This window comes from Volvox carteri, assembly GCF_000143455.1.
Source record: "Volvox carteri f. nagariensis unplaced genomic scaffold VOLCAscaffold_7, whole genome shotgun sequence".
Classification (NCBI taxonomy): Eukaryota; Viridiplantae; Chlorophyta; class Chlorophyceae; order Chlamydomonadales; family Volvocaceae; genus Volvox; species Volvox carteri.
The window spans coordinates 1344472-1366016 of NW_003307550.1; the positions used below are offsets into that span (position 1 = coordinate 1344472).

At 52.7% G+C, this 21545-nt stretch overlaps 2 protein-coding genes across 2 annotated transcripts; one reads left to right on the forward strand and one right to left on the reverse strand.

Moving 5' to 3' along the window:
- Positions 1 to 1623: 1623 nt before the first annotated feature.
- On the forward strand, positions 1624 to 13766 carry VOLCADRAFT_88007 (uncharacterized protein; the record flags this gene model as incomplete). Its single annotated transcript, XM_002947606.1, has 15 exons — positions 1624 to 1890; positions 2036 to 2164; positions 3132 to 3321; positions 3971 to 4228; positions 4755 to 4880; positions 5272 to 5539; positions 5862 to 6003; positions 6389 to 6611; positions 6730 to 6980; positions 7387 to 7461; positions 8156 to 8288; positions 8643 to 8827; positions 10204 to 10429; positions 11338 to 12437; positions 13545 to 13766. 15 exons carry the CDS (start codon positions 1624 to 1626, stop codon positions 13764 to 13766), a joined length of 3795 nt encoding a protein of 1264 aa, XP_002947652.1.
- A 2298-nt stretch (positions 13767 to 16064) lies between these two features.
- VOLCADRAFT_103566 (uncharacterized protein) lies at positions 16065 to 18628 on the reverse strand (the record flags this gene model as incomplete). The annotated part of the gene is made up of 3 exons (XM_002947733.1): positions 17901 to 18628; positions 16266 to 16614; positions 16065 to 16199 (listed from the first exon to the last, which is right to left on the reverse strand). Exons 1-3 carry the CDS (start codon positions 17996 to 17998, stop codon positions 16065 to 16067), a joined length of 582 nt encoding a protein of 193 aa, XP_002947779.1. The 5' UTR covers positions 17999 to 18628.
- Positions 18629 to 21545: the final 2917 nt, after the last annotated feature.

Here is a 21545-nt window from a genome sequence, read left to right on the forward strand (position 1 = left end):
CACCACGGCTGTAGTGAGACTAGCTTCGACTATCCCCCATTTCTTTCCATATTCATCTACGTCAAAGCCGTAGGCTTCCGCAATAAGCCAGAATAGGCATTTCTGAGGAAATGCTGGAGGTAATCCTGTCAGTCTGAAGTATTGGGCAGATGCCCCCACTATGTCTACTACAAGATCTTGAATGTGGTAATCTCCTAGATGGAGATCTGCTAGATTGATTCGTCCGCAATGGTCCGCTAAGTTTTTTACGGGCGTAATCCACTCCTCCGGTACGTAGACGTTGATCTGTCCAACGACTCCTTCGTCGTTGCGAGCTTCCCAAGCGACCGGTTCTCCGACGAAAACATAAGGAGCTTTTAGCTCCTGTTGTACTGTCTGCACTATTCGGTGTCCAATCGGTCCTGCCATAATGTCTATTACCTGCTTTCTGTTCTCTAGGTAGTTTCCTTGAAAGATTGCTCTCATTGCCAGCGATCGAAGTTTGCCAAAAGGTTGCTCCATCTTCGTAATTTCCCTAAGAAGGGAAATTGATATGGTTGCTTCAGATCGTTCCGCCGTCACACCGGCGGCCTGATCCGTTGAACTGTTGCGAGCCATTTTGATGTCTCTGTTCTCAGAAAAGTTATTGAAGGTAAATAGACCGACCGGGTTAACCCGGTTCGGTCATTGTTATGATGTTGAGTCTGCAAGTTGTGATTGTGGCTATATGGTTGCTATATTGCTATATTGCTATATTGTATTATCCGTGCAAGGAGTTTGATACCAACCGATGTGCAGCACGGGGAAAACGAGTAAAGTGAGCTATTGCGCAGCAAGTAAAGGAAAGTGAGCTATTGCGCAGCAGCTGCTGAAGCGGCGAGGGGCCCGTTGATGCTGGCTGTCATGCTTTTTAAAGTGCTAAGGATAAGCGACGCCTTGCGAAACGGTTATTGCTTTTGAACAGTGCGGCTTTCTTTTACAATACTCTGCGTGACAGTAGGCGCGAAGTGCGCCTGGGGTCCCTTCACAAAGGCCTTAAGCAATTACGACGCGCCAAGCAAACTTACCTCGCGGCGTCGATCTATAACGGCTGGGGTCGCACGGGCAACTGAATTGTTAATAGTAACCGCCAACCAGGTTACTTTTACAACCCAAGGTTTCCGTACGAGCGAAATACTAAGACAGCTAGGAAAGCTGTTTTCTCTTCTGATGGACAGAAACACAATTCTTACGACGAGAAGCTTTATTAACCTGGATTATCTTCTTGGGTTACCGGCGTGGTGTGCTGGTTTGGGTGGTTGTGGGGCGGCAGGGAGCACCTGAGTTGAGGTGTCGTCGCCGCTGGAATGGATGATATGGATCACCCAATCAACAGCTGAGGGAAAGGGACACCAAGATGGTCATTGCGGATCAGTCGCATTTTCCCTTCACCACGCCGACTAAACGTTCCGCGACTGTTCGTCTGCCTGCCGTCTGATCGACCGTCAACTACGACAGAAGCGATTGGGGTGGTGCCTACACGTCTTCTTTTAACTTTTAACCCCAAGCAGATCACAATAATTACCGTTATCAAAATATTGTTTTATAACTTGTTGGGGTGAAGCCGCTGGGAGTCAGTCTTTCATCGCAGTCTGTTGTGGCGCGATGCTGAGCCCAAAGGATAGTGGGGCCGAGATTGGGGAGCCCAACCCCCTGTTTGATAAGGAGCAGCCAGGCAGTGTCAGAGCGGTGATAGGGAATCTTTCCGGTGATGTCGCTGCTGCTCCATCACCCCCTGTCGAGGATCCCAATGCCGGCCAGAAAATGGGTCATTTCAAGTATGGCACATCGTTTTCAGTGCCCAACACCAAAGAAACTGCAAAGGATGAAGGAAACAACTCCAGCACACGCACATCCGGATTCAAGGCTTGGGTAAGATATGCATAACGGTTTTGTTAATTAGTACGAATATAGAATTTTACTTATTGAAACTTTGAACTCCAGCAATTTTGAAAACTTTAGTTTGTGTTCGCCAGCCGATGTTCGCCGTTCCGACTTCGCATCTTCTGCCCAACAGGTTTCCAAACATCCCTTCATGTTCGCTGGTCTGGCGGTTCTTGGTGTTCTCGGATTATTGGCAGTGATTATTGTGCCATCAGTTTGCGGAACTATTGGCTGTAAAATTAAGAAGGACGGCGCCCACGAGGTGCGCTAGCGATCGCAAAACCGGCTTTGTCCGTAGCCTGCAATTGAAGAGAGTTATAACTCCTATACGAAATTGTCTGAAATGCTTTCTTTCGCACATCGCTAACTCATCCTATCTTCAACCATACTGGCCATTTCCTATATATGGCTATATAAGTCCGTGTATGCCCTGCACAAACGTGCGATGGCCATTCTAATTGCAAATTATAAATTCCGCGCACATAGCGGAGGGTGTCCGTAACAGCCGTGGGGGAACCATGGATGGTCGATTGCCATTTCTATTGTGGCGTTGAGTTGAGACGTTGACGTTCTCTCCCGCTCGCCTGGGCTCGGCGCGCCTGAGCGCGATGCGCCTCCTGGTTGGCCCAACTTCCGGGAGATGTGAGCCACAGCCAGATGGGGGCCTTTCGCCATAATAGTACGCTTTTTGCGGCCTCGGAAGCTAATGCCCCCCTAGTATTTAACTCTTGAAGCCCCCCCTTAGGCCGGTGGGCATTCACAAAAGACATGCAACTCGTCCTCGACCACGCCGCAGTCACAAAGCCTGCATGTACGCGCGGCACGCTCGCAGCCAATCAGCCTGTGACTACCCTGCTTCCCGTTACCTGTGCTTTCCGCAATGGGGGAATCGCATGCACGTTGTTCCGACTCAGCTCCTTCTCTCCGTCCCTCCCTCTTCCCTCCCTCCCTCTCTCCTTTTCTCCCCCCCTCCCTCCCACTCTCCTTCTCCCCCTCCCTCCCACTCTCCTTCTCCCCCTCCCTCCCACTCTCCTTCTCCCCCTCCCTCCCACTCTCCTTCTCCCCCTCCCTCCCACTCTCCTTCTCCCCCTCCCTCCCACTCTCCTTCTCCCCCTCCCTCCCACTCTCCTTCTCCCCCTCCCTCCCACTCTCCTTCTCCCCCTCCCTCCCACTCTCCTTCTCCCCCTCCCTCCCACTCTTCTTCTCTCCCTTTCTCTCTCCCTCCTTAGGACCCCCCGGGCTCCCTGCGTGTCATGGTGCGCTTCACCCAAGCTGATGCTACGGTCAAGCAGCTGTTGCCATTGTTGTCCAAATACTTCAACTCCAGCAAATTCAACTCCAGTGGATTGGAGGTGCTCCAGTTCGACTCGCCAGAAATGCTGAAACAAGTCAAGAAGTTGTTACAAGACAGGTACTCAGGTCAGTGTATGCATTGCTCGGTAGCCGCACTCCGTGCACTGCCCTGAACACTGCCTGATAATTGGGATAATTGTCTGGGATAATAATAAATACTGGGGACCGCAACAGGACGGAAGAGAGTTCAAAAGGGAAGGGGATTTTATTGAAGTGAATTAGCAGTGTCGAACCACCGAAAGAGGTTTCAAACGAAAGAGAAACAGCTCATCGTCTCCTCTTGGTGCGCTTCCCCTAAAACTGCCAATTTTATCCACCGCGTGCTGCCCCCTGCCTCAGCAGCTGACCACCCCAATAACCTCCCACACGCTCAAAAGCACTTAGCTGAGTAAAGAGTAATCAATAGTTAATACAAATTTAATACTGATTCAATACTGATCCAATTTTTCCCGTCGTGAGGTCGTGAGGTCGTGAGGTCGTGAGGTCGTGAGGTCGTGAGGTCGTGAGGTCGTGAGGTCGTGAGGTCGTGAGGGGGGGGGGTCCTGCTCCAACAGACAAGCCGCGGCAACACCTCCCACCACCACCTACCCCTGCTCATAATATTGTCCCCCTTCCCGCATTTTGATAAATCCCAGCCCTTTGACATCCCCGCCCGACTCTCTTAGCATTTACCTCACCTCATTCTCCTTGCCGTCCACCCGTGTACCACCCGCAGCAATCCTGGACCTCCTTGTCGATGACTTCGTCATGAGAATCTCACCCACCATAAACGGCGGCACCAGACAAAACTCCACGTCGCCGCCAAGCACCGGCGATCAGTCCTCCGGGACCACCCCAGGCGGCAACTCCACAGGCCGCCGACTGCAGGTCACCGACAAGTATCCGTACGACGACACGGTTTCGGATCCTTTGGAGACACAGATGTGGCATTTGGAGGCAGTCAGTGCGGCACAGGCCTGGGCCGTTACGCGCGGTGCGTAATGCGATTGGACGAGCATAAGTCTGTCGTGTTGTGTCGTACGGTTTTGCGTCGTGTTGAGATGGTATACGGTTGAGCTGGTTGGGGAACCTGAGTTTTGAAGTTATGAGGTTATGAGGCTGTGGTAGTGAAAGGTTTGTGGGGTTGTTGGTGATGAGCGGCCGCGGTGCGTTTTGAGCTGTCCTAGCTTCGGCGACCCCTGGCTACCCCGCCACTCCTGCCCTGCGCCTTAGCTGGGCGGGGCGCCTCTTGTAACGAGGCGACGCAAGGCGGGAATGCACCGCCTGCCTTCACATCGCAAAATACGACACGAGTAGTTTAAAACGCGATGACGCAACGAAGGTACGTGGCTGAAAGCACGCTATAGCCCAGACGAATCTTGTCAATGTTTTTTAAGCTTCTCCACTGAATTTGTTATTGTGCCTTGTCTGATAGCCATGTGGATTCTTCTTCGCTAAGGTAAATTTCTCCCCTAAATCCCCCGGGTGATGATGAATTTCTTTTCGTCTTCACCCCCCAGGTGTGAAGGAGGTCATTGTCGCGGTCATGGACACGGGTATTGACATTGACCACACTGACCTCAACGAGAGCATCTGGCGGAATGTTAAGGAGATCCCCAACAATGGAATCGATGACGATGGCAACGGTACGTTGCCGTACAATGACAGCGTGCCGCCAGGGCACGTTTAGTTTATAGGTGTAGTGAAGCAGTGTACGGCAAGCCTGAAGCGTACAGCAGTGTCGTGTATTGAGTGCAAGGGAGATCAAGTCAGGAAGAAAGGAGGGATTAAGATACGCGCCATAAAGTCGCTGTGGTTTTTCATTCCGCTGATGCGCCTCGGACGAACCCCCATCAGCCGATCAGCCGCAACCGCCACAACCGCCACAACCGCCACAACCGCCACATTCACTTGCAAAACACGCAAGAGTCTCATCCTCTCTGTCCCTATCACACGTGCCACAGCAAACGTAGCCCCACATGTGCTTTTTCCACAAGATGTCCCAAATCACCCCTCGCACCGCCTATCGCGCGTCAGGTTATATCGACGATTACATGGGCTATGACTTCGCCGGCCCCTGCAGCGTCGACTGGCGCTCGAGCATTCCCCCCCCTGCTCCGCCGTTACCATCGCCGCCTCCCGTGCCGCGGCCGCCTAGCCCACGGCCACCGCCACGCCGCCTGCGGTCTCTGTTGCAGAGCCGCTCCCAGCCTCTCCGACCTCCTCCCACGCGGCCGTTGCCCAGCCCTCCCAGCCCGGCGCCGTCACCGCCTGTCCCGGTGGACCGCATCAACCAGCAAGGCCGGTGAGTGTCAACACGTGGTGATAAAACCGGCGGAGTCAGCGGGCCAAAATCATAAAGTGGACTTGGGCCTCAACAGCCTCAATAGCGCGGAAGGGTGTGGCCGGCGGCCTGGAGGTGGAGGGAAAACACGCCAGCATGGTTTTCGTACATGAAAGAGCCGGCGAGCACACAATAGAACCCGCAATAAGTTCCCCCACACTCGACCCAGGATGTGCTAATGTCAACTCACCAGGCCGAACATCCTGGCCGGTTTTCACCGCCCTTCCCCACCCCAGCCCTCCTCGCCTCCCTGTGTGATTCCACTTTGTTAATATTTCTGCAGGTGCGGAGCAGATGCTAACCCGCGCCCTGACGCCAGCGACACGGGACATGGCACCCATGTGGCGGGCCTGGTGGCTGCAGTACGTGGCAACGGCCAGGGCGGTTCGGGCCTGGCGCCTCGCATTAAAGTCATGGCGCTTAAGGTAATTTCACGTTAATATGCAAGGAATAATCCTTTCCTAATGCAAAGGTGACCAAAAGGGGCTTTCTAATTTGTTGTGGGTTTTGTGTGTTTTGAGCTGTCAGGGGTGCTGATAGTTTCCAGGGCCGCTGTGCCCCAGATGCCATATCTACAAAACACAAGGCGTCATGGCAAGGCTTGTGAGTGGCACGAAGCTAACAGGCAAATAATCAGGATCATTGCTTTCGTGTGGGACATACATACATACATACACACATATCTATGTTTCCTATCCAGCGCAACTCCCTTTTGTATTCTTCCTTGTCGTGTGTTTAGCCATGTGCTTTTTGGACCCTGTCGTGATCTTCCTTCCCCGTACTGTTGTCGTACAACTCCTGTCCGTACAGGTGGCGGACCCAACGGGCGCCTTCTACGCCAGCAACGTCATGGCAGCGTACGATTACGCACTCCGCATGGGGGCGCACGTCGTCAGCAACAGCTTTGGGCCATTAAGACCGAATTTCAATCCCAACGATTATGATAAGGCGGATGACGCAAAGAAGTACCGGCTGTACGAGCGTGCCGTACAGCCGCTGGCTCAGAAGGGCGTGCTGCTTGTAGCCGCTGCCGGTGAGTCACGTGTGTATGTATGTATGTAGTTTGGGTAGGGGAAGGTGGATTTCCCCTCCTTCTTTCCCCTCCTTTCCTCTGTTTTCCGCGCACTCATTCCCGCCCTGTCCGGTCCCAGGTAACGAGAACGGCAACCTGGACGATTTACGCAAGGTGAACATGAATTACCTGCCTTGCACTTTAGATCTCCCCAACGTGCTGTGTGTGGCTGCCAGCAGCCCCGACGGCCGCCTCTGGAGTGAAACGCAGTGGAATCAACAAGTGGGAACAAACTATGGCAAGATGTCGGTGGACATCGCGGCGCCGGGCTCGCGCATCCTGAGTACACTTCCCGGTAACCGCTACGATTTGAAGACCGGCAGCTCGATGGTGGGTCCAATCTGGATGGGGACGAAGTCGGGATGGTGCTCCCCGTCATGGATGAATTCAAACGTTGGGGCGCTTTATTCATTTACTCCCCTGCTAAACTGTCGATGGTTGATCTAATGCATGCGGGGAAAAGAGAGGAGGGAGAGGGTGACTCAGGAGGATAGGAGAGTTTGCGAGAGGAAAGGGGATTTGAGTGGACATGGATGGATGTCATGAGCCATAAGAAGAGTACTGTTGTACTGTGATACTTCCTGTGAACTATCGGGTCCATTGTAAAACGCACTATTCAGGCGTCGTCTCGCGGAATGTCCTTGTGGCATTCAGATCTCCTTTTCCAGCGGGGCCCCCCCCCAAAAAACATATTTCCCATTTGGATGGGTGTCGTTTCCTTACCATTCCTGAACAGGCAACCCCGCTGGTCTCAGCCGCAGCCGCGCTGGTGCTGTCCGTGCTTGGCTCCTCTGATGGCAACTACTTTCAGGTAGTCGGTTGAGCTGGTTTCGGGGTAGGCTGGATAGGTACGGCAAGGTCTGCGGGGTACGGAAAACAGTCCATACCCGACCGACGGAGGAGCTGTGCTCCCCTCGCGGCTTCTGTTTCCCCACCTTGATAGGGAATGGATCGAAAAGGGAACGAACGACTCATATGGGGCCTTAGCAGGTTGTTACTTGAAGAAGGACGGAATGGATCCTTTAAATGCATTTGTGTTAGCTTAACGGTTTCGTCTTCTCGGTCCCCTTCTCCGGGGGAGCCCCCCCCCTTGCTGTTCGCAGAGGCCCGGCCCGACCCGGCCGCAGTCCGGGGCTACTCGGACTCCTGGGGATACCATTTGTTCAAATCTCCCCACTTGTGCCTCTGCGCTTATCCACATTCGCAAATACATCCACACTCAGCCGGCCAACCATTCCATCCATTCCATCCATTCAACTCGTGCCTGTTAGCTGGCCGGCTTTGCTATATCGCCACCTCGCCCAGACGCGAGAGAGAGACACACACACACACATACACACATACACATATCGATTACCCAACACACACACACACATACACATATCGATTACCCAACACACACACACACGTGTCATCTCGCGTCTCCCTCACCTTCACTACATCCCCTCCCATTCCCTGGTGGCGGCCACCCTCCTGAACCCCCGTCCCTTCCCCCATCATCCCAGGCCTCCCGCGTGAAGACCATCTTGCTTGAGACCGGCGACACGCGGCCTGGACTGGAGGTGGGCTCCCAAAGGACACTCAACGCGGCGCGGGCGGTGCAGTCCGCTGCGGCCCTCAGCATCTCGGGCGCTTTCCGTAAGTCGTTTCCCTCCCCGTTTTGCTTATCCGTAATTACCGACCTCTGTAGCTGGTTGGTAGTTGTACTCAACCGCTGGAGTCCACGTGGCAGTACGGTTCATGAGGCATCACATTCGGGTGTTAGCCATCTTAGGGATTGCCTTTTTTTCCCGTTCAAAGCCTGACGTAATGAAAGCCGTCCATCATCTCCAATCCCGCCCTATACCTATAGGGATGCCTTCCCACAATCTGTCTGTCCCTCAACTGTCCCTTCCCGCTTTGCGCTCGCTTCCCTCTCCAACCCCACGTCCACCTCCACATCCACCTCGCCGTCCAACGTCCAACGTCCAACGTCCAACGTCCACGTCACAGTGTTGGCTCCAATGATTGTCAACGTGTCCGCCGTCAGCGGTGCACTAGTGCGAGCGTATTCCGAGGAGTACTACCGCGTCAGCGCCACCGCGCGCGACACCCTCCAGGCGGCTCCCACGACATCTTTGACGCCCTCCCCCGCGCTGAGCATCGCCGGACTCACGCCCATGGCAATCGCCGCCAGGGTATGCCAGGGTCGGTTTTATACTGCCGTACATCCGTACATTCGTACAAGGGCAGGCGCCCATCGCAATTGGCGTAAGAGTCGCGTTAGGGGGCCCAGAAGGACTTCACAAAACACTTTACAAAGACTGCAACCGCAATGGCGGTCGTAGTGTCGCTGTCATTAACACGCGTTAATACCGAAAGCATGAAAGAGTGTCTGGTGACCGCGTCAACCCGTAGCTGTCTGCCATCGCCCTCTCACACACAAACATACTTACCCACACAAACACACTTACCCACACAAACACACATATCCACACAAACACAAAATAAGATGAAAACCCACAACGTACCGTTGCGTACGGTACGTTGTACGGATGAGTTCGCATGTTCTGTGCTGTGAATATGCTGACCTGCGTAATGTGGGACGCATGTGGGTCGCGAGCGGCCAATGTTCCGTTATACGTTATATGGCAACTGACCGTTGTTGACCAGTAAAACACATACATACACACGAACACGGGCATTGAAGGTATGCGCCCTGCCCTTTTCGGGAGCCGCAGCCGTCATGTGGCCAACACATGCTAAGGTTTTCATTCCTCCTTTAGCACATCGTAAGCTAATGCAGTTTCGTTTATGTTGCTGGGCCTTGGAGGCAAACAGAGCACGAAGAGGCAAGTACCATGTCCCCAGGGGCCAGCGTTTTTGCCGCTGTTGTGGTACTAATAGCCGAATCGAGGATGAAAAACACGTGTTATTGGAATGCCCAGCCTATAATGATATTCGTGCTGAAGAGGGATTCGATCATCAACAGAGCATGTTGGAGGCCATGAAATGGGAACCAGTACGTCTGGCGAGGATGTTGGAGCAGATGTGGGCTCACCGAAGCTCAATTACCCCCTTTGGACGCTAGTCTGGGCTGATGTGCGGTGTTTCCTTTTCTCCGTGGCTTTTAGGCACTGTAGTATTGCCCTTGGGCCTTCGGCTTGTATGGGTAGTTTTACAGGTATGGGGTCACGCACCCCCCAACCATGTAAAACACACACACACACACACACACACACACACACACACACACACACACACACACACACACACACACACACACACACACACACACACACACACACACACACACACACACACACACACACACACACACACACACACACACACACACACACACACCCTGCCGTGCGCATGATCTTTCTGGTGGGTGATGGAGATAAACATTTCCTGAACAGCCCTTTCCTAAATCCCAGCCCCTTGGAATTCAAATCGACCCAAAACCACTAAAGCCTTTCGCCGCCCTTTTTTCCTGCCCCGCCCGCCTCACGCGCGCACTTCCACCTCCGCCGTCCACCTCCGCCTCCCCCGTCTGCAATATCATATCCAGTCCGCCTCCTCTCAATTCCGAGGCTTCAAAATCGTGGGCAACGATGTCGTGGTGGCGGTGCGCGCCAAGGTACTCTTAACGACCCGTGGGTCTTACACCCTCAACCTCTACACCACCGCGCCCCTGCCCCGTGTGTCATTGACTCTGGGCCAGCGCCAAGTCTCCTGGAACGCCACCTCAACCCGCAATATGTATCAGGCAGTCGTTAGCGTTAATACGGTCCCAGGTAAGAAGATGGGGACCCATTACAGTGTATGTGTGTGTGTTGTGTGCCCTTTTGTGAAACAACAAACAGATTACTGCAAGGTGGGGGCCCAAGTGCGATGCAATTGTGGGCGCCACCCACCTGTCATGTGATAACGTTGTGTTTTCAGCCGCCGTAGTTTATGTAGTATAGTCAATGTACGGCATTTAGTCCCACCATCAAACACAGTGTTATGGTGTATGTGTGTGTGTGTCTTGTTGTGATGACACGGGGGCACAACCGCCGTACTTTTTGTAAAAGTGCGCGGCAGGGGGGGAGGGGAGTTGCGTCGTCTCCAGTTGCGTCTCCAGGTGCGCTATCCGGGCTGCAGTGGAATAGGGCGCTGGTTGGGTACCTTAGATTATGTGAGGGCCTGCAACGACAGGGCCTGGCTGGCAAGCTATGTACAACCTAGGGCTTGGCTTATTGGGGGGGGGGGAAAGCAGGGCAGCAAAGCTGATGAGTTCCGGTAGGAAATAACTGTATCGGCAATTTTCCTGAATTCATGGGGTGCTTTATGGATTTTGACCTACGAAGAAGCTCAATCAATGGGCGATAGTACGAGCACCGCCGTACAAAGATCCTTGTCGTTTTGTCTGTCTTGATTTGACTAATAACTAGTTCTCGTACGCTCCCAGCTCTCCCAGGCTGCCCACATCCCCCCAGCTTAACACTCCTGCGCCCTTTTACCTTGTTAGTTGATCAATGCTAAATCTGTTGTTCGTTAATGCATTTGCTGAATCTGTTGTTATTTAATTAATTTGCTGAATCTGTTGTTCTTTAATTAATTCACTAAATCTGTTATTAGTTAATTAATGTGCTTAATCTATTCCTTATATCAATAAACGACAAGATACCCCCTATATTCGTACGTCCTTTCACTCCCCTAGGCTGGTACGAATTCGAGCTCCTGTACGGCAATGGTGGCAACGAGGGCATCGACCTGAACTGGCTCCGTCCCGGTCAGACCGCGTACGGTCCCCTGCCTGAGGATTGGATCTTCACGGCGTCCATGGCCCCGGCGACGCCGCTGCCGTACGTGCCGCGCGACTTGCCCTCCGCGACCAACTCCCCAGCGTCGGAAGTCGCCGTCAGCCCCGGCGGCTGGCAGGTGCTTTGGAGCACTATGTCTCCGCCGCCGCCAGATAGCGACATCCCCATCAATAGCGTTGCTGATCCGGCCGGGGCGCGTGTGTTTAACCCAACCTTCCTGGCGTCGCTTTCCAACCCCTTGCAGTACTTTCCGTACAGTGTGTTCGTCGATGAGCTGAACTTCCTCAACAACGTGACGATGGTGACGGCCCTGGCTGGCGGCGGCGTCGACCCGCGTCAGGCTGACGCCCGCGTGGTTTCGGCCGCCGCCAGCGGCCCGGTGTACGGCATTGCGACTACGTACATTCAATCCCCCGTCGACGCGCCGCTGACAGTCGCATTCCGCGTTACGTGTGTCCAATGTTCGTTGTACATTGACGGTGTTTTATTCCACGAAACCATCGACACGAGCATCACCCCCGGGAGCGCCAACCCGCCCCCCGTCTCCACGCGCATCACCCCTTGCATCACCTTGGATCCAGTACGGACAAACAACACCGTACGACCAGCCACACGGCCACGACACGCCCTGCAAGTCCGCTTTGCAGCGCGAACCCGCGTACCCGCGGCGGGTCTGCTCGTGCAGCAGGCCGCATGTGTGCCGGGCCAGGCCCTACCAACAACTTTCGCCAACGTGCGCGACATTGCGGCGCCGGGCCCCTGGTACCAGGCGGCTGGCGCATCCGCGCCCAGCAGCCCCGGCTCCATTCAGTGCGACATGTGGGATTACGAGGTCATCGGCCAGGCGGGCTACATGGGGCTGGGATCGATCCCGCGACCGGAGGACTTCCCCCCAGCGGCGCGCTTCCGGCTGCCCAACAGCCGCGCCTCCATCACGCCGTGCAGTCCGTTCGGTGCATTCTGCCCCGCACGCCTCAACTTTACGACCCGGCCTGCCGTAAGTTTGTATCTGTAGCTCTTATATATCCGTAGGTCTGCCTGTGTACATGTTTAAAAACCCTTAGCAAACCCTTAGTCAAAACCCTCAGTCAAAACCCTAAGTTAATCCCCTAAGTTAAAACCCTTACATGTTGGAATTTCGGTACCTGGCTAACCTGGACGCGCGCGCCCTTTTGTCTTTTGGTTTCGTCTCTCGCCTAAATCGGTGCGGTTATCTGTGCACACTAACCCACGCAGGACATCATTCCCCAGGACCAGCTGCCGGACTATTTGTACGTTCGCTGCTGGGCCTGGTGGTCTCGTGGTTTTAGCAATGGTCAGATGATGGTCCGATCCGCAGGGTCCCTGACGATGGCCGTTTACCTGGGCGGACAACAGGCGAGTTGGTGTAGATGTGATATGATGTGATAGACCAGAAAGCTGCACTTTCTTACAAAAAGCACTTCGCAGCTGTGTGTGGGCTCTCCGGGGTGCGAATGTATGCGCGACCGAAGTTAGAGCTCTTACTACGACGAATTCATTGGAAGGCCATCCGCTAGTGCCTGAATCTTGCGCCTCACTCTCTCTCTCTCTCTCTCTCTCTCTCTCTCACGCACACACATACACATACACATATACACATACACATATACACATACACATATACACATACACATACACATACACATACACATACACATACACATACACATACACATACACATACACATACACATACACATACACATACACATACACATACACATACACATACACATACACATACACATACACATACACATACACATACACATACACATACACATACACATACACATACACATACACATACACATACACATACACATACACATACACATACACATACACATACACATACACATACACATACACATACACATACACATACACATACACATACACATACACATACACATACACATACACATACACATACACATACACATACACATACACATACACATACACATACACATATACACATACACATACACATACACATACACATACACATACACATACACATACACATACACATACACATACTTCCTCCAATTCCCGTTTTGATTCGACGCTAATGCAGGTGTTCCAGTCCTTGGGCTACGGCGATACAAACCCCTACAGCAGCCAGAGCCGCGCACCAAACACGACCTCACTAGCGGGCAACTACCGACAGATTCTGGCCGTTGAATGGCACGGTGTGGGGGCCTGGACGCGGCTGCAACTTGTCGACGGCAGCGCCGCGCTGCCGCCAGACGGCTCTGCCGTCGTTATTGACGGCTCCTTTTTCGCACCCGCGCCCTAAAAAGAAGCGTGTACCACATGCGCATGCACATGGAGGACTTCGCGGGTTGAGAGATGGTACGTGGAGGAGAGCTCGCGTAGGATGGACTTGAAGCGCAAATGAACGAATTCTATAAAGGAAAGAATATATATGTGTGGTAACAGTCCTGCGGCCTTAAGGCTGCCTAACTTTTGCCGTAAGCAGCGGTGAGGCAGCGCGTGCGTACGTGTGCGGGGATGTGTGCGAGTGACGTTTCACGTGCCGATGTCCGTATTTTGGTGTTTGGAATTTATTCTGCGTGAAGCGCGTACAACATAACGTCGTTCTGGTTTTCCTTGCATTGGTTGAGGAGGGTGCGTGATGAGAAACAAAGATACTGTTGTACGGCACGCTTCAGTTGCGAACAGGGCCTCGCACACAGATCGCGTCGTGTCGGTACATGTATTTATAACTGATGATTGTATGTGGCTAAAGGATTATTGTGATTTTCCTGTGCTGGTTGGAAGGGTGGTTGCGAATTGCTGCTTGTTAGTATTAGTACTGTTTCGATGGCGGATCTATTTAAAATCCTTGTAGCGCGTTTTCGGTAGTATGCTGCGACGTATGTCTATGTGCAGGCATGGGACGAGGCAGGTAGGAGAGATAGAAGGTCGTTTCGAACTTCGCACGTCTGGCGGCTATTTGGGGATCCGGAAGGATGGATGGATAGATTGGGCGCATCATCCAAAAAATGAGACTGGCTGGTAAAAGTGTACCATGCAGACCTCAATTCCTGATACTTGCTTCGAAATCGGAGGGACGAAATTGAGAGCGGCTGCTGGCCAGAGCGCTTGCTACTATTGCCTAAATCTTTAAAAACCTGCAAGTCACTCTCTGCTTGGCGGGTGGGAGGGAGGGAAAATTGGTTGCGTGAGGGGTATGTTACACGCCTACGTACATACCTACATACATACGTGCCTACATTTGCGCCCGTACCTAATAAACAGGCTAGCAAGCTGGAGGTGGGAGAAGGTACCGGCGGAGCATCGCAGCGCCGTACGGCAATTGCTTTGTTGCTTTTGTTCTGCACTGCAAGCACAGTACGCCACGGCAAGGCAAATCGTGGTGTCTGTAAAGCACGATTGTCCTGCGTGGATCAACCTGCCGTAGTAGAAGTAGTAGTAGTAGTGATCATTTGCTTATTACCGTCAGCGATGGCTGCTTTTGAATTATGATGCGCATGACTTACAAGTGACGCTATGCAACTTATTATTGGATGGTTTACATATCACTAAAAAAAATTACGACGAACCTCAGACCAACCCAACCAAAGATAAAGACCAACGAAGGGACCCACTAGGAATCTCTTCGGAGCATCACTCTACACTATTTGTTTGCTCCGGAACCAAATTTCCTCTTACCTCTGATGAATCGGATTGACCCGGAACGCCCCGGCCGTTCAGCAGCAAGGCAACAGAAATTGCAGCAGCGCCGAAGAAACACGTTCACGCGCATACCGGAAAAAAAGTGGGGGAAACGCGGACACATGTACGGCACGGTACGGCAAAATCACAAAATACAAATTACATGGCGGCCCTATTTCAATTTTACGTTTTACTCTGTTCTATTCTACATCAGACATGCCAAAAGCCTGCGCCCGCTGGGCTCCCTGAATTACACGAGGAGGGAAGGAACGCGAGCGTCAAATTCAAATGTGCAATAAAATAAAACGTGTACGGCGAGCAATAGAGAGTTCCATGAGGTCGTTTCGAGTTGCGCTTTCAGGTGCCAGAGCGCGCCACTGACAAGCTGTTCTCCCGAAAAGGAAGACAGCACAGCGTTACGGCTGAAACGGGGGCAGTCGGCCCCGACCTGCGTGTGTCTTCGTTCCCCCGACGATATCTGCAGGAGCCCGAGCACGTACGTCTGTATGTATACAACGAGCACCCTACCCCACATGACGACCTTAACGCGCGTTCACCTCGCCAGCCTCCAACTCCGAGGACAGCGCTATGGCAGCCACGCTCTACAGTAAAGGCAAAGGGGGCGCGGGTCCAACACACGACTGCTGTCCGCAGCGCCACTGCTGGTGGCCGAAGGCTTAAGTGGCCGCCAAGCCCAAATCCAGACCGGGGCGCCCGTGCACTACACTCGATCTCCCAGCGGGAACGGCAAAAGGCGGTGGGTCTAACAAACGGAGAGCGCATGCGGCCACAAACAAAACAGGGCCGCCAAAGCGCACACGGGTGCTAGCCACCGGACCAACGGTGGCGTTGCTTTGCTTTTCCTAACCACCGGGAGATTCGGAGGAAAGGACTCAGGCGAGCCAAAGATGAGCACTTAGCGACGCCGCTTCTCATCGCGTGCGTAACGGCCATAGTCTTCTTCACGCCGCATGCTGTCCAGCTGCCCAGCGCCGCCTCGTGTGGTGGTGCCGCCAAGTCTCCGGAGCGACCGATATGCCGCCGCACCAGCCTGCAGTGGGGAGAGGAGGGTAGTGGGGAGATGACCGACCGCGGGGTTTTGGCCTTCGACCCGAACCTTCGCCGCAGAAACCAACACCTCTAGCTGATTTGCCAGCAGCTGCTGCTTTTGCTGCTCTGCCATTTGCGGTCGTAGCGGAGCGAAACCGCTCTTCTTCATGACCGACTTGACTAAGAGGGCGCCAGCTGGGGCGCTGCCGGCCGTTGGAGGAGGACTAGTAGTAGGAGTAGGTATGGAGCGGCCGCCGGCGGAACCGGTGGTAGCCCCGAAACCGCCTGTGGAGGGATTTATCCGCATCGCGCCATCCTGCACCTTCGCAACTTGCTGCTGTAGCTGACGTTGCTGCTCGATAGTCTTGTTGATGTTTGTGTGTTGAAGTCCGCACCAGACGTTGTAGTTGATGCCGCTGGGGTCTTGAAAGAAAGACGGTAAGAAGCTAAGGCTTCGATTTTCATGCGAGCTCTGTACTCTAGCAAAAACTGTTTTGAACTAGCGGCTACAAAAGAAGAAGCTGAAACTCTACTGAGTGAAAGGCAGAATGCCTGAAACGAGGGAGCGGAAAAGAGTGCCACTCGATCGAGGTTGTACGATAGTCACACGAAACCAGACTTAGAGGCTCCGATTGCTTCGCGTCGCATTTAAGTCAGCTACATGAGACATGCGATTTTTTAATTATGCAGTCTTATGTAGTGGCACTAACTAAGCCATAATAGTAGCTACATGAGAAACGCAGCCCAGGGAAGCTGCTAGGGTGAGGGGAGCCTATTTAGGAACCGTCGGGAGCCCTTGGCTGGTCAAGCCCTGTAAAGAAGAAGAAACGAAGGCAGTGCCAACGAGGACTTGGTCATCTGTAACAAGTAACAAGATTCGCATGTCCAGCTAGTTGCAGTTTCTGGTAGCAAAGTGATGAAAAAGCGCTCCAATTAAGGAATATGGTGGTATTTGGGCGGTGAGGAATTCGTGAGGTATTATTGGCTGGGAACCAGCTGATGCGAAAGTGCAGGTGTTATTGAGGCGAGGGGGGCCGAGAGCAGCGTGTGCGTTAAGTCTGTCTAGCACATGGCGCGTCGAGGAACGCTTAGGCAACACACCACACCACACCACACCACACACACGAGTGTCTGTATTGATGTATGTATGTTATTCACGTGCAGGTCATCATTGTGTATTACCGACTGCGCGCCATCCATATCACCTGCACGCGCACGGGCACGGAGCACTAATATCATAGATACCCTGCACAGCGCAAGCCTGCTGCTGCTGCTGCTGGTGTAATCCGCTCCTCCGGTTCGACAACCCTTCCCGCAAACGTCCTTCCTGATAATATCCTCTGTTTTTTTGACCTTGGTCCTCGCTTCGCGAAAACGCAACTCTGCGAGGTGTGTTCTCGTACTTGTTGTATACGCCAGAGTCCGCAGCCCAAAGGATTCCGCTTTCCCTATATAATTTCAAGATTTTTAAAAGTTCATAATGTCTTTCCTTTTTCTCCTGGACAACAACCGCACCGCACAACGCACGCAAACGGTCAAAAATAGACTCAATCTAAACCAGCAGTATGCCAATACGTCTGGAGCGGGCACTCCCTGCTTACCATCCATCCCACTTTCGTCATCCGCCTTGCCCCAAAGGAAACCAACCTTTATGGATTTCCGACAAGCACAAGCAAGTAACTGCTAAGACATGCTAAGACACCTCCAGAAGATCAAAAGCCCCATCGCTATCTTGTCTTGGCACATTTCCGCGTTGACCAGAGGCGGGTCGCGGCCGATCTCGATGATCCTGTGGACCATAAAAGCTATAAAAGCCTACGCCCCGTTTTATGGAAGGCTTGCGCAACCGACCCAGCTAAAAACATCCACCCAGGCGGGGACAGGAGAACTTCCACAAGCTCCGGTGGTCGCAGATAGAAAACCGGAAGTGATGTGGGGGCTGTGCGGCCGAGAGCAGACAATAACAAGCCCGACGGTGACCGCGATGACCTCGAAGGAGGCTTACAATGCAGACAACGATTACAGCCAGGAAGATCAAGATCAATGTGGTGACGGCACCCACAGGCCCGAGTCAAGAGGGCGGATAGAACAAACGCCAAAAGCAACTCCCCGAATCTGCGATGGGCCTGGTCCCGATCGTCTTCGTCCTCGTCTTTGACACACAAGAACAACCACGCGTTGCTGCAATCCTCTTGCTGCTCCGCTTCTCTGTCTCTCCCACCCTCCCAAGCATCAGCATTACATCAACGGCAATCCTCCCAAGACCCCCGGCACAGACCCTTGCTGCTGGTACCGCCATCGCCACGCATTGCTATAGCCACCACCACCACCACCACCATCGCAACGAGCAGGAGGAGGAGGCCTTTGCGTAGGACCCACCATCATCGTGGTAGCGATGACATCTAGCTCGAGTAGTACAACCACCAACCACTCCTCCCATTCTGCAAATGTACGGCAGCATCATATGCGGCCATCGGAACAACCAACAGGACAATGTCCAGAACGTACGGCAAATCGTGTCATCATCATCCTCGCCTCTACGCATGTACCTCTCTTAGGGTTGTGGGATGACGCAAATCCGCAAATCTCGAGAGAACGAACTTCAAATATAATCAAAACCAGCCCACACGATCAATCTTTCATTTGCCTCGCGCAGCGGACGACGTATCTACATATCTAGCTACTCATCTATCTGCTGGCGATGAGACTAGATAGATAGGTAGATAGAACAGATTAGCTGTTAGCGCCAGTGTCGTCCACACTATTTCCGCAGACCCGTGGTTCATTTGCAGGACGATAACATGGGTGCATATTCCAACTTACACGATAACCCACTGGTGACGTCATCCGTACAAGGGCAATGGACAACGACGGCAGCCGTATTAGCAACCGCAGCAGCAACGGCTGTAGCAACGGCTCCAAATTTGTGCTTGTGTCGCAGCGGGCACGAGGGTTCTACCTTCCCTCTTCCGCTGCTTCTTCATTAGGGGACACCATAGGGCAGTAATCAATTAATCAGGAACACAGACCAAAAAGAGCGGGAAAAAGAGAAAATACGGCGCCAACAAGGGGGTTTCAATGGTGGCGACTTTCTAGACCCAAACGAACGGGTACGGAAACGGAAACGGGAACGCTGTCGCTCCAAATCCTCCAAATCCAACCACAATTGCCTTATCCCCCGGCCCCCCACCGGCCCCCATAGACCTCTCTCCCTCTAAGCACATATCCGCTGTCCCGATGCGCGCATTCCTTTGCGCGCACACACTACTACACGGCGCGGGAGCGCTTGTGCCGCTTTTGCTCAAATGTGTAGCGACATGAGAGGTCAGGGGAGGCCGATAAAGATATAACAACAGCAAAAGGGGGGTGCATCAAAGGCAAAGTGCGCAGCAGCAACATCAGGGCCCCGGAAAACCCAGGTGCCGCTGCGTTGTGGAAAAAGGAAAAGAAACAATGCGTTCTTTCAGCGCCGCTGCGTTGTGGCAATCTCTCAATTACCCCTACATACCTCGCGCTACAATTCAGACATAAGCTGGAAGGTATGTTGCGACTCTATCACAAACGACAAATCATTGACGATGTTGTTTCCCTGATAATTCACCGTTAAAATTACACGCATGCTTTTTAGGCTATATCAACTGACTCTGAAAAATCATCATCATCATCATCATCTCATCAATCCATAAGTTGCAACCATACAAAGAACATGCACCGCAAAAGCAGCAAATCGACATTGCCTTTAAATGGAACCGTTTTCGGCAGGGCCCTCTTGCCTTTCCCCGGGCCCTGATACAACCCAAGACGCCAAACTCCAACAGAAAACCAGTAGCCAACTAAATTGTGGTTGTTGACTTGGTGACTTAAGAGTGGCGGCGGTCGTCCTTTATGGCCGTACAAGCTGCCGTACATTTTCCCCGCGCGCCTGCACTGCTGTAGGCGCCCACCTCCTGCTTGACCAAACTCATCGTTCGCACCTTTTAAACCTCCCTTTACCCTTCTTCCTTTTCAAGAATTCATACGAAACGACCAACAACACAACATTTCCCCGGAAGACTGGAGAGTGAGCTGAAGCCATTACCCAATAAATTGAGCGACGCCTTTTGCCTTTTTTCGGCACAGTCATCACGACGTCAAAGACCGAATGCGTGTTCATGTGCCAATTGACAATAAGAAGTCACCTTGACAAGGAGTCCAAGAAAAGCTACGACGATGGTGGGTCCAACGCGAACTAGTAAAACAAGATGTTCGACAGCGGGACTAAGCGGAGGCGGCACCTACGCAATGCTCTGTGCTCGTGATTTTTTCGCGCTTGCAAACCCCTACCACCACAGTCAGCTAGATGAAAAAGCAGACGTGCCAAAGTAGAAATTCCAGGACAATCAAGCTCTCCCAAAACGGAGGCCTTTTCCCAATGTAACACTATTATGCCATCAAGGACTTCGAGGAAAACGAGCGAAGCCAAAGGCATACTTGCACCCACCATTTGCTGTCTCACCAACTGCAGTACGCCCTCTCTCCTCAACATTCAGGGCCGAGCGATAATCCCATCCCGAATCCAGATCTAATCAAAAGTCCACTTCATCATCACCATCATCACCAACTCAACACATCCATCCACCAACTTTCATAGCCGGTAGCTAGCCAGCTTACTCAAGAGGAAAACGCCTTCTAGCTTTTGGGGTTCATCGCACCTCCCTTTCCTCCTCCCCACTTGCTTTTAAAAACCACATTCCCGCCAAAATAAAATCCTCCTAGACTCTCAGACAGCACAGTCTCTGGAACACGTTGCCGCACACGCCGGTTGTTCCGTTCGCCACTTCCCTAGCCAATATAGCAGCAACAAGCAGACAGGACTCCGTTTCCTTCCCGGCTGCTATAGATCGCGCTTCGTAGTGGGTCTCTTCTTCTCAACAGAAATAGACGTGCTACTACTTGACTACTACTACTTGACTACTACTACTGCTACTATCACTACTACTTGCCAAACTCGCTGCTAGCTACTACTACTGTGTACAACAATAAGAACATCACTAATCCTAACCCCTGACTGACTAAGTGTGCTGAATTACCTGATTAGCATGATGGAAGAGGCGTTACGAAACGAAGGGACAGGAATGCCTATTCTCCTCATGCCCCACGGCACAACGTGGCTATTAGCTGGCGACCACCTTCCAGAACTACCACACATCTTCCACCCGCTTGCCCAGAGACATCAAAAAAGCAAAACCAACGACGGGCAATAATCCCTACTTCCCCCCTTCGCCTCCACATCCCAGCTAACATTCTTATCCCTACTCAATAAAAACCCTACAAAACCCATCTTCCTCTCCCTCCCCCCCCCTCCTCC